This window comes from Panthera uncia (assembly GCF_023721935.1).
Source record: "Panthera uncia isolate 11264 chromosome C1 unlocalized genomic scaffold, Puncia_PCG_1.0 HiC_scaffold_3, whole genome shotgun sequence".
Classification (NCBI taxonomy): Eukaryota; Metazoa; Chordata; class Mammalia; order Carnivora; family Felidae; genus Panthera; species Panthera uncia.
The window spans coordinates 27,825,191-27,838,209 of record NW_026057584.1 but is presented as its reverse complement, the minus strand read 5'-3'; the positions used below and the strand labels follow the sequence as shown (position 1 = coordinate 27,838,209).

Genomic DNA, 13,019 nt, shown 5'->3' with positions numbered 1-13,019 from the left:
CCAGAACTTGATCGGTCCTCTCTTCCTGCTGTTCATCTGCCGCTAACACAAGCCCACTCTTGGCAACCCACATTACCGTTATTCCTAAGGAGTGACACTTTCTGGACTGCAGGCATCTCCAGGGCCTCAGGCTTCTACTTCCCTATGACCCTAGACCTGGAGATCTTTACTTTTTCTTCATTTTGGATCTCTTCTCTGATTCTTGTGGCCCTCAGACATAAAAGGGCTTATCTTACCAACACCTCCCCAACATTTTTAAAATGTTGATTGTCTCTGGGGTTCTCAGAACTTGATTGTCTCTGGGGTTCTCACACCTGTAATATTTCAAATTCAATCTAACTGCCTCCAGTGGGGGCCTATTCTTAGACAGCATCTTGTTTTGTGTGTGCCTGAGAAGTGTTTTTAAAATATTGTTTTAATTGAAGTGTACATAACATACAGTGTTAGTTTTAGGCGTACAACTTAATAGTTTAACAATTATGTACATTACTCATTGCTCATCAAGATAAGTGTGCTCTTAATCCCTTTTATCTATTTCATCCATGCCCCACATCATTTGCTTTTTTTTTTTAAACCTACATACTTCACTCAATACTTTTCATATGTCATAAGAAGGACAGCATCCCCCAAACAACTCTATTATTCCTCTCCCTAAGATCTATACAGAAGCTGGGAACTCATTTCAAAAAGGGCAGGTAGTTACATTTGTATAACTATTATCCTTTATTCTGCCAGTCTGCCACAGGACTTCATCTGAACTTGGGTTTGGAAATTCCCTATGGATTCTGGCAGATCATCCTTTGGCATTTTTAGTTTCCAGTGCTGTTGAAACTTTTTATCTCTGTGTTTTCATGAGGGCAACTCAAGAATCACTAGCTGTCCAGTATCTTATCTCAGAGTCCCTCTTTCACATACATGGAATGGGTAATTTATGGTTTTTGAATACAAAGAAGTTCAATTTGTATAACTTTTTATAAACATCTTGATGGCTAAGTTAATAATTCTTTGTAATATTACCTTCTCTTTCAGCTCAATTTTATTCTGTTTCTGAATACGGTTAGAGTTCTGGCTACCAAAATCTGGGAGACCAATGCAGTTGGGCATGACACAAAAAAGCAATACAGGTAATTCCAGGACAGGCATCTACCAGAGGAAATATTTTGGTTACTATTTAGAGTAAAGAACAGGTATTGATTGATCTGAAATGTCTCTGAGAGATAAATTTGTGAATATGAATTTTCATTTGGTTTAGTTATGCCATTTATCAGAAATGCATATATATATTTTAGGAAAATCTAAGTAATCCAGAACCTTCCTAATGTGCTTACATTTTAAGTATTAAGTATAATTTTTTATCTGTTCTTAGCAGATTGGGATTTTCCCATAAACAATGTGACTACCCAGAAAATCTCTTGTTGATGATCTTAGCAGACAATTTTATCTGTGTTCTTTTTTTTCAATGTTTATTTATTTTTGAGAGAGAGAGAAAGAGAGCAAGTGGGGGAAGGGCAGAGAGAGAAGGAGACAGAATCTGAAGCAGGCTCCAGGCTCTGAGCTGTCAGCACAAAGCCCAACACAGGGCTCGAACCCACCAGCCGTGAGATCATGACCTGAGCTGAAGTTGGATACCTAACCGGCTGAGCCACCCAGGGGCCCCTCTGTGTTCTTAAAATAATATGTCATAACTGAAAATATCAAGAAGGTGGGTTTGCTGTATTGTTTCCAATCTGTCCATCAAACTGGCCCCTACCAAATATAAATTTTTAAGAACGTTCAAATACACTGAGCAAGACACATTATTCAGTCTTTCATGAAGAAAAGGGCAAATCGAGTGTTTATGATCATTATCAAGCTATCTTAAGGGTATTCCCACTTTTCCCAATGACAATTTTGGGAGTCCTGAATAATAACAGCCTCTATCCAACTGTACACACATCCAGTGGTCAGGTGGATGTGGATTGATCTTTATAATCCCAAAGTAATAACCACTTCTTTCTGTCTTGGACTGTTAGGAAATGCTGTCTGAGACACAGAAAGGAAGAAACCATAGTCAGTATTTTGGTTCAGTGTCACAACTGTTCTCGAAGCCCTTTGTTGAATTATTTCCCTCTACTGTGTAGGCAACTTTCACTGTCAGGCAGAAAAGATGACGGGTATAGACTGGAGTCTGGGATAAGACACACACTGAACAAACCAGTAGCTGCAGGCTCCAATTATTTTTAATGTGCTGCAAGCGGTATTATTATAATATAAATTGTGCCTAAGAGTTTACAGTGAAGGACCTTTGCCATACTAATATAGCCTGTCTCCTGTCACATCCCACTGATGAAGACAAAGGCCAGGGGATGACAGAACAGTGGAAAATGTAAATAGCTCTTCAATTTTCTCCATAAAGTGGAAAAGTACAAAGGTTTTTGAAAGCTGCTTATTTCTCTAGTTCTGAATAAAAGCTCCTTATTTTTATAGTTCTAAATGATGTGAACTTGAACTCTCAGTTAAAAGTTACCAAAGAGACTTGAGAAAAAATTCTGGAGAGAACAAAGGGTGAATTATCTTAAAACATAGTTTGAATAGGCAATATTTTGAGTTCATGCATGGGGGAGTATTTCTCAAAACAATGGAAGAGAAAAATTCATCAAGGATTAAAATAATCTATTCAGAATTCAGAACATATTTTTAAATAATCTGGGGCCCAGAAGTGTTTTAAGTTTGAAGTGATTAATTTGAACAGAGTCTAGACTAATGTCAGGTAGTCAGGGAAAGTATTTTCCAGCCACATACATTTTTTTTTTAATAACTGAAACACCCTTCGTATTCTTACTAGTGTCCAAAGTTCAAAATGTGGTGAGGAAAGGCTCTTTCTTTTTATTTACCACATCAGTTATTTTAAAACAAGACTGGTGTATAGAAAATTAAATAATATATCAGATTTAACAGCAAGGCTGATGCATTTTTTGTTTTTAAAAAAAAATTTTTAATTGTTTATTTAATTTCGAGAGAGAGGGAGGGAGAGAGAGAGAGAGAGAGAGAGAGAGAAAGAGAGAGCATGAGCAGGGGAGGGGCAGAGAGAGAGGGAGACACAGAATCTGAAGCGGGGTCCAGGCTCTGAGCTGTCAGCGCAGAGCCTGAAGCAGGGCTCAAACTCACAAACTGTGAGATCATGACCTGAGTTGAAGTCAGATGCTTAACTGACTGAGCAACCCAGGCACCCCTGCATTTTTTGTTTTAAATTACAACTCAATCCCCTTGCAAAGTAAGAAAAGATTGCCAGAAGTGGAAGAACATGAGCTATGAGAAATGCAAGATTGAATGGACAAGAACATTGGAATGTTTTGGCTAATTTGACTTTCCATTCAATGTTAGACACAGATCGTATTTATTGTTTATTATTTTTGGAATAAATTCAACCAATGTCTATTATGCAGTATGATAGTAAAGAGGGCAGATTTTAAGGCTGAATCTTGTACTCATTGTCTGACTTTAGGCGAATACTTTGTTTTTCCGAGCCTCTGTCCTCATCAGGCTATGGGATGATAACAGCTCTTACATGGTTGGCAGAATAAAAGGAGGCAGCCAGTATAGTATGTGACAGGGGCGTCACAGGCAACAGCTTCATTGACTGAGTGCCCTTTTTGTGCCACACAAGAATTCAAAGTATAAGAAGACATGGTTTCTGTGTGCAAAAAAATCTGTGTGAGTGGTGAGAGAAAGAGAGAGAGAGAGAGAGAGAGATTAATTTAATTAAACAAAGTGAGGACAGTACCAGTAGAGATGCACTTACAAAGTGTTAGGTGTATAGATAAAAGGAGAAGATTAATTCAAGCTCAAGAGGGATCGAAAAAGGCTTAAGGGAAATAGTAGTTTTTTTCAAAAAGCTAAGTTGACTCTGACAAGGAAAGTAGAGATCTTCCAACACTTTTCACCTGGGGAGAGAGCTGTTGCAAGAAGTGAGTATCTATTTTCTAAATAGGACACTGAGTCCCACGGACCCTTCGATTCCTTTACATTCCTCTCATGGCTTTGCCCGTGGAGGCAGAGCCGCCACCGTGTTTTCAGCAAGCCAGAAGGCCACGTTCAGTTGGTGCGTCCCTGATCATCTCACTAGGCAGCTGTGCCTTTTCAGAGAGCCGGGCTGCGAAGACGTACAGTGTGCGTGAGTGACCAGATGGACGCCGAACAAATCAGTGCCCAGGATTGCTGAATGATTTGATGTGAGTGCGAAAATCCATCTTTATAAGCGAACAAATGACCCATGTATCCATCGGCCTGGTACATGCCCCTGCTTCAACTTACCCCTGGCACTGGAGGATAAATTTTCAAAGAGGATGTAATCATAACTTTTATACAAATATAAATGAACACACTTCAAAGATTTTATTGAAGTCATTAATGAAGGAACTGGTAAGACATTACACACGCTTAAAAGGGAATCATGAAGGCTGAAATGAATTTACAAATGGATGCAAATTAGTAAAACTTGTTAATATCCACAGGGCTAAAATTAGTGACATTCCACTGGGCACAATTTACATTTCTGTGGACAGGAATTATTTGCACTACTACGGTAGGCCAATTTCTAAGATGCATACTCCACCTTCCCCACCCCCTCCCCCGCCCCGCCAAGATTACCTTCCCCCTGGTGTACATGCCTCTGTAATCATCCTCCATACCCCTTCTTGAGCAAGACCTGCGATAGGACAGTTTCTCCCTTGCTTAGGTTACATTACAAGGCAAAAGTGATGGGGTAGTGACTCCTGTGAGTGACAGCCTGGAGAGAGATCCTCCTGCTGGCTTTGAAGAAGTAATCCCACATGTTGTGAAGGCATATGGCTAGGACCTGAGGACAGTCTGAGGGCAGCTTGTAGGAACTGAATGATCCCTGGCCAATAGCCAGCTCCCAGTCCTACAACCTCAAGGAGCTGAGATCTGCTAGCTGTATGCATGAACTTGGAGAAGAGCCCTGAGGTCCAGATGAAAACACAATCCTGGTGGCTGACACCTTGATTTTGGCCTTGTGACACCCTGAGCAGAAGACCTATGTACATCATGCCTGGACGTGGGGCATATAGAAACTGAGAGTGAATAAATGGATATTGTTTATGTCGCTAAATTTGTGATAATATGTTACATAGCAATAGAAAATAAATTCACTTATCATGTTTGCTGCAAATTAACTTTTACCTCTACAGAATTGTAAAAGAGCCTAGTCATAGAAAAAGAGAAAAAACAGATGGCTGAGCTAGCAGGATTCCCACTAAATTGCAGTCTTTGACAACTGTTTCTTGCTCTGCTTTGAACCAAACTGTCCCTAAAATTTTATATTTGTGCTCATTTCACAATGTGTTGCACTTCTTTCTTCCCCCTTCCCTTCCCTTCCTCTCCCTTCCCCTCCCTTCCCTTCCCTTCTCCTCTCCTCTCCTTTCTTTCCTCTCTCCTCTCCTCTCCTCTCCTCTCCTCTCCTCTCCTCTCCTTTCTCTTTTTCTTTCTTTCTTTCTTTCTTTCTTTCTTTCTTTCTTTCTTTCTTTTTCTTTCTTCTTTTTCTTTCCCGTTTTAACCTAGTTTATGGCTCCTAGTCACACACAGTAGGAACATAGGAACAATCAAAGTTAGCTTGAGTTTGAGAATATCTCCAGGGGGATTTATCCATTCATTTTAAAAATATTTTTTTAATTTAATGTTTATTTATTTTGAGAGAGAGAGAGAGAGTGAGCAGGAGAGGGGCAGAGAGAGAGACACACACAGAATCTGAAGCAGGCTCCAGGCTTTGAGCTGTCAGCACAGAGCCCCACGCAGGGCTCAAACTCACGAGCTGTGAGATCATGACCTGAGCCGAAGCTGGACACTCAATGGACTCAGCCACCCAGGTGCCCCTATTCAATCATCTTAAAAGAGGAAATGCAATTTCCTTTTCAGGGTCATGTTAAACAAGACTTGTAAAGTTCTGCAAATGTAGTTAGTGCTGTCCCCCTTTATCTGATTAGACTGAATTCCAATGTCATGAAGTTACTCACAGTGTCTTGCTCATTTATGCAGTGATGGAAAAGGATAGTCACTTGTCAGGATTCAGGAGGACAGGCATATCCCAAGGAGCCTCTGAAAGTTGAAAGGTTTAGTTAGGTCAGAGAAATCCATGGTCTTACCATGGATGCTGCCTTGGATGAAACAGACTTCAGGTAGAATTTTCAAACTAAGTAGACTGTAGATGAGTCAAAGTATAAAGTGTGGGGCTAGAACAGCACAGGGGAAAGCCCATAGGCCACTGCAGAAACTGTGAGCCTGAGGCAGAGCAGATGGCTCTGAGACAAGAGGAGCAGATGGTCTAGACACTACTGAGAGATACAAGAGGCAGAGGAGAATGAGATGGGACACATATGCAACTCTAAATGTCTAAGTTAGGCTTTTGAATATGATTTTGTGGGACACCCAGGTCCTGCAGGAACGGATAAGATGGTTATGATAGGAAAGTGGATGTGTCTGGAAGATGATCCCTATGAAAGCCTTAGACTATTATAGCTCTTATAAACTTCTGGGCTCTGTTACCTCATTTTAGAGGAAAGAAAACCGAATCCCAGTCACTTAGGAAGTTAATGGCAAATCTGGAACCCGAATCCAGTTCTGTTTAGTTTCAGTCCATTGTGATCTCTGCTTATCCACACTGTTTATTTCTAAGAAGGAAACTAGGTAAGTATATACATAAGTAAACAAATAAAGAAGGAAGGAAGGAATGAAGGAAGGAAAGAAAGAAGGAAGGAAGGGAGGGAGGGAGAAAGAAAAGTAGCTGGAGGAAAGACCAGGAAGAAAGGGAGAAGGTTACAATTGTTTGAGATTACTGGGGCATAAATGATTTCCAAAGAAGGGAATATTTGAGGAATAAGAAAGAAGAAGCCAGGGGCGCCTGGGTGGCTCAGTCGGTTAAGCATCTGACTTCGGCTCAGGTCATGATCTCGCGGTCTGTGAGTTCGAGCCCCGCGTCAGGCTCTGTGCTGACAGCTCAGAGTCTGGAGCCTGTTTCAGATTCTGTGTCTCCCTCTCTCTCCGACCCTCCCCCGTTCATGCTGTCTCTCCCTGTCTCAAAAATAAATAAACGTTAAAAAAAAATTTAAAAAAAAAAGAAAGAAGAAGCCAGATTTGGCAGATTCTTGGATAAAAGTACAAAAGAACCCCCTCCCCCCCAAAACCCCAAAGCCAAACACCAGAAAATGATGTGCTGGGGTGTACTAGTTATCTACTGTGCAAATGAATTACCACAAACATAAGTGGCTTAAAACAAAACAAAAAAAAAACTTGCTATTTTAACATTTCTGTAGGTCAGAAATCTGAGCATGGTTTACATGGACCTCCTCCCTCAGGATCTCTTATAAGGGTCAACTGAGATGTCAATCAGGGCTACAGGCTTATCTTAAGGTTGGATTGGGGAAGAATCCGCTTCCAAGTTTATGAGATTATTGACAGAATTCAGTTTTTTCTTGGTTGATGCCACCCCACCCTGCCACATGGGCCACTCAGTAGACTAGCTCACAACATGGTTGCTTGCTTCATTGGACCAAACAAGGGAGAGGCTTTGCTATTAAGATGAAAGTTACAATCTTATGAAATGTAATCACAGAAGTGACATCCCATCATTTTGCTTGTAGTCTGTCAATTAGAAACAAGTCCTAGGTTTCTGTCTACACTCAAAGGAAGGGGATTAACAAGAATGTAAATATTAGGTGGGGAATCACTGGGGGCCATTTTAGAGTCAACCAACATACTGGAAACCTGGGGTTCCTCCAGATACACAAGAAAATATATATGAAAAAGTAGTTAAGGGAAATAAAGTCAAATTGCTTAGCTTGCAAAATAAAGGTACAAAACCTAGAACTGTAGATAATTTGTAGAATATTTACAGACAGCAAAAAACATTGACCATATGCAGCTTATAAGAAAATATGAAATGATTAATGGAGATCCAACTGATGAAGAAACTAGGGAGTAGTTAATTTTATTTTAATTAATTAATTAAAAAATTTTAGTGTTTATTTATATTTGAGAGAGAGAGAGAGAGAGAGACTGAGCACAAGCAGGAGAGGGGTGGAGAAGGAGATAGAATCTGAAGCAGGCTCCAGGCTCTGAGCTGTCAGCACAGAGCCCAGAGCCTGAGGCAGGGAGTGAGCTCTTGAGCTGAGCTGTGAGGTCATGACCTAAACGGAAATTAAGAGTTGGACACTTAACTGATTGAGCTACCCATGTGCCCTGGGAGTAGTTAATTTTAAAATGAACAAAACAAATCAAAATGTGGTCTGTGGAAAGTGAAGATAATTAACATGAATGGAAGTAATACTTGTTTAAGTCTCAAACATAGAAGTTAAAGTAAATTTAGGGCAGCAACAAAGGGCATTTCATAGCTTTATGAAAACAATATCTGTTAATCCAGGAGAGTAGAAATGAGATTAGAGAGAATTAAGGGATAATAATCATGGGAAGTGAGAATAAACAATTTGATTTAGTATAAAAAATTTAGCTTTTAAAAAAAGTACTATTTCCCTTAAGCCTTTCTCAGTCCCTCTCGAGCTTGAATTAATCGTTCCCTTTTTTCTATTTAGTATAAATGTGACAGGAAGAGGAGGGAGGGGGAAAAATATCTAGCAGAAGCCATGGGATCTAAAGAGACAGGGAAAAAGTCAGCCTCTCCTAAGCTTGATTTTTTCCTGCAAGCCATCTCCACGGACTGGCACTCTAAGTTGGTTAATAAAAAGGCTTCTTTCAGGAAACTGGCCAAATCGACTCTGGTCCTGGTGCTGGTCTTTGGAGTGCACTACATCGTGTTCCTGTGCCTGCCCCACTCCTTCGCCGGGCTGGGCTGGGAGGTCCGGATGCACTGTGAGCTCTTCTTCAATTCCTTTCAGGTAGACAGCTCCGGCTCTTGCATTGTGGTACCCCCCCACCCCCCCTGCAACTTTTTTCTCTGCTCCTCTCTCCCGCTTTCATGCACCTGTCTCCTGGGGGGCCACGGAAGGGTGTTATTCTCTGGAGCCTATGCTTTTAACCTCTGCCCACAGCAGGAGCTGCTTCTCACCAAGTCTGGGCAGTGAGACAAGAAAGCATATTGCTGTAAAATATGGAACACGTACAGAGCGGGGACTTCTGCGTGTGTGTATGGAAAATAAACGAAAGTCAAAGAAAAAGAAGGCAGGGAGGAGGCACAAAAGGGAAAGGGAGACAAAAAAGAAGTAGCTGCTACCCGTCTTATCTCATTTGAAAATAATATTACTGTCATCGCTTACATGGCTTACTGCGGACACCACCCTCCTCCGGGGCACTCGCTCGCTGCCACCTCCAGTCGCCTTAAATCTAGTCCCTGTATATAGTCTGGAGGATCTTAAAAATAAATTTGATCATGTCACCCATCTACCCGAAGTACCCAGAGTTTTCCCATTGCACTCAGAATAACATCCAAATGCCATTTGCTGGTGTGCCCAGCCCTATGTGGCAGGGATCCTGCCCGACTGTGACCTCGCGTCACACTGTGCTCCCTGTCACCCACTGAGTTTGAGTCACGCTCCTGCTTCCACACTCTCTGTTCCTCAAACTCATTCCTATCTCAGGGGCTCATACTTGCCGTTGTCTTTGTCTGGAGGGCTCTCCCCACAGCATCCCCAATATTCACAAGGCCTGGCTTCTTCTTGTCACTCAAACCAGCTTAAATGCTATCTCTTCAAAGCGCTCTTCATTGAGTTACCCATTCAATGTACCTTCTCCATTCCTCTCTTTCACATTTTGTCTGCATAGCCCTTTTGATCTTACAATTTTCCAGCGTGGCTAGGTGTTTATGTTTTATCCATCTGTATTTCCTTCTAGAATGTAAGCTCTAAGGGAACAGGGACCCCATCTGTCTTGATTAAATTGTTCACCCCTGGCATGCTGAGCAGTTTGCACTGTAGAGGCTCAATAAATACTTTTGAATGAGTGACACAAAAGTTTCTTTGTCTTTTTGCCATATGATAGCCTATGTGTGTAGTTTCCAGCATTCACAATGTATAAATACCTCGTACTCACCAGGTGCTATTCTGTGATCCTTGAGTGACAACATACATGAAGCTAATAAAATGGGAATCAATTCTTTATGGATCTTACAGTGTTTTATTCAGTTACTTGTTTGGTTCAGCTGACACCAAGGAAGGATCTCAGACAAATATAACATAAACTTAAAGATTTGGAAACGTCAGGAGAGAGTAGTTCATAAAATTTTCTGAAGGAATCATACCACCACCCACTTTTTCAACTCACATATTTTGACACAAGGCACGTCAGCGCTGTGATCTTCATGAATTGTCAGCATGCTAACGTTCTGTTTTGTTCCCCAGGGTTTCTTTGTGTCTATCATCTACTGCTACTGCAACGGGGAGGTAGGTTTGAAGAGCCCCGGACACCCCACACCCCACAGGTGTAGGTCCGAGTCAGCTTGTAAATGGCCATCACGGGGTGGCCTGGATCTCTTCAGGATCCCCAGGAGTGGCAGGAAAAAATGAGCAGGGAGAAAGGGGATATTTCGATCATAAACTATTTTGAGAAAGCAAGAATGAATGGAAATAAGCTAAAGTCTTCCTCTTCTAGCACTTTTCAATGTTAATTCAGTTGCAAACCCTGATATCAGAAACAAAAACAAACCCAAACACCATGTAACTCGTTGGAATGTAAACTGATACTTGAAAGGATGGTTAATTTCATATTCCAGTTAATACATAAACTTACATTCAATTTCAAGTCCTATGAGAAGCTAAAAAATAAGTTTTCTTGGGACAAGTCCACGAGAATATTTTGGTATTTTAAAAACCACACGATGGTGACGGGACACTTTTAGTTCATTGAAGGGTTGGCTGGAGAGCATTAGCCATGCTGTTATCAGCTTACCAGGTTTCCACTGCTTTCCATGGAAATTCCAACTAAGCTCTCTTCTGGTAAATGGTAATAGCAGGGGAACTGAAACCTCAACCACAAGATTGGGAGCAAGAGCCCCACCCTATTAAGAAGTCATTTGCAGTGCCTGTTTTTCGTGGTACGGGCTTCTTTCCCATTTTTTCCTCCCTCAGTATGCCTGTGCAAAGTCACAGTATTACATTTCAAGTTGAGTACCTTCCATGCCATTCCTCGGGCACAGCTGGCACTATTTACCCCCCCCCTCCTCTTCCACCCAGAATCCTCTGTTCCCTCTCCCACAAGTCAGATGTTTCTATGGGCTGCATTTCAGCTTATATTAAAATACTGTTCTTGGACAAGACCCTTTACCTCTCTCGGAGCCAGTAATAACATGTAGAGGTTTTCTGAGGTGGAGGGAGAATATGTACATCATTCCCTGGCACACAGTGGAAACTCGGCGATTACTATCGCTGAAGGGCAAATATCCGTCTAACAAGGCTTCAGGCTCCCTGATGGTTTCTGACGCACAGTATTTCCTGTGACTTAGGTTCAGTCCGAGGTGAAGAAGTTGTGGGGCCGGTGGAATCTCTCCATCGACTGGAAAAGGACGCCCCCATGCGGCGGCCACCGATACGGCTCCGTGCTCACCACCTTGACCCACAGCACCAGCAGCCAGTCGCAGGTGGCTGCCAGCGCTCGCATGGTGCTCATCTCTGGCAAAGCCACCAAGACAGCCGGCCACCAGCCCGACAGCCACGTGACATTACCCGGCTATGTCTGGAGTAACTCGGAGCAGGACTGCCTGCCACACTTGATCCACGAGGAGACCAAGGAAGGTAACGCCAGGCGAGGAGATGAGATTCCAATGGCGGAGTCTCCCAGGCCTTTGGAATTCAACCCAGACCCTGAAGGAAGCAGAGGAGAAACGGAGGATGTTCTCTGAGTCAACATCTGTGACTTTAAAGAGCTGGTTCCTCTGGTTGTGTGAGAGAAGCTTGGCTGGCATTCCTCTGCTTGTGCCCCAGAACTGAAAATTCAGGGTTCAAAGTATTATTTCACAAAAATTTTCAGGTTGCATGAATTTGATCCTATAAATCCTAAAGACACAAAAGAACAAGTGTCAGTGGAGTAGTTTATTCTCTTATGTTGGCATCAAGTTCTCTTCCAAATTGTTGTGCGACAAATTGCTCTGTGATTGTTCATTTTTCTGTTGCTCTTGGGTGGAAAACGTTTCACTCCCTTGGCTCTGGTTTTCTCTCATAAATATCACCCTAAGTATGATAGAGATCATTCAGTATGTGTCGTTTCCCTTTTCAGATATGAGCATTCTGTTTTTCTCTTTCTCATTTTAAGGTACTTCTACCGTTGCATTTCTTTGGGGGATGCAGGGGAGCAATTAGGGTCTGAAGATGTATGTTGAAACGTGAGCTAAGAACACACACACACACTGGAAAATAAGGGGCTGGGCTTTGATAAGATAATACATTTGTGACATATTTGTTTCTTTCTAGGAACAAGGAGAATTACTCAAAAAAGTATTGCACATATTCCTTCTTTTGAATGTCTCCTTTGTGACCAGCCAAATCTCAGGTCTTCTTCACTCCTCTGTAAAGCTTGACATGTCACACGGTTTTCCGCGTTAGCTTGTGTCTGCAGGCTGATTGTGTTTGTAATCGTTTGTATCGCTGGTAAGGCACACAGCATCCGTGCCTTTTGTTCTTTGTTCTGTTGCTACATTCCAAATGGCATGTGGGATAAATTAAAAGTTTGTTTTAAAAATACATTTTGGGTGAATTGTAAAAATTTTCCCTCGGCATCTAACTTTGTTTTTGAGAACCAACCCAACGTTCCTTCTTCAAATCGATGGAGACTGGCATGTACCTCCAGCACATCCCTGAACTTGAAACCTCAGTGTATTGCAGCAGTGAAACATTGATTGAGTGTATGTTAGGTACCCAGCATCCCGTTGGTTTTTATTTACAAGCATTAACTTAATCCTCACTACAAACTTACGGTTAAGTTGTATCACTGTCACCCTTATTACAGATGGCAACATGACTCACCGAGGTGGAGTAACTTGCCCACAAGTGGCACAGCTAGTCATGACAGAACGTGGCTTCAGA

At 41.8% G+C, this 13,019-nt stretch overlaps 1 protein-coding gene across 2 annotated transcripts in view; it reads left to right on the top strand.

Moving 5' to 3' along the window:
• PTH2R (parathyroid hormone 2 receptor) overlaps positions 1-12,673 on the top strand; it is an 86,415-nt gene extending 73,742 nt beyond the window's left edge. The window contains exons 10-13 of one of the 2 annotated variants that reach the window (XM_049615020.1): positions 1,030-1,124; positions 8,747-8,885; positions 10,344-10,385; positions 11,444-12,673. In XM_049615020.1, the coding sequence (XP_049470977.1) occupies positions 1,030-1,124; positions 8,747-8,885; positions 10,344-10,385; positions 11,444-11,839 (672 nt within the window). In that variant the 3' untranslated portion in view covers positions 11,840-12,673. The remainder of the gene's footprint in view (positions 1-1,029; positions 1,125-8,746; positions 8,886-10,343; positions 10,386-11,443) is intronic. The other variant, XM_049615021.1, reaches the window with a different exon arrangement.
• Positions 12,674-13,019: the final 346 nt, after the last annotated feature.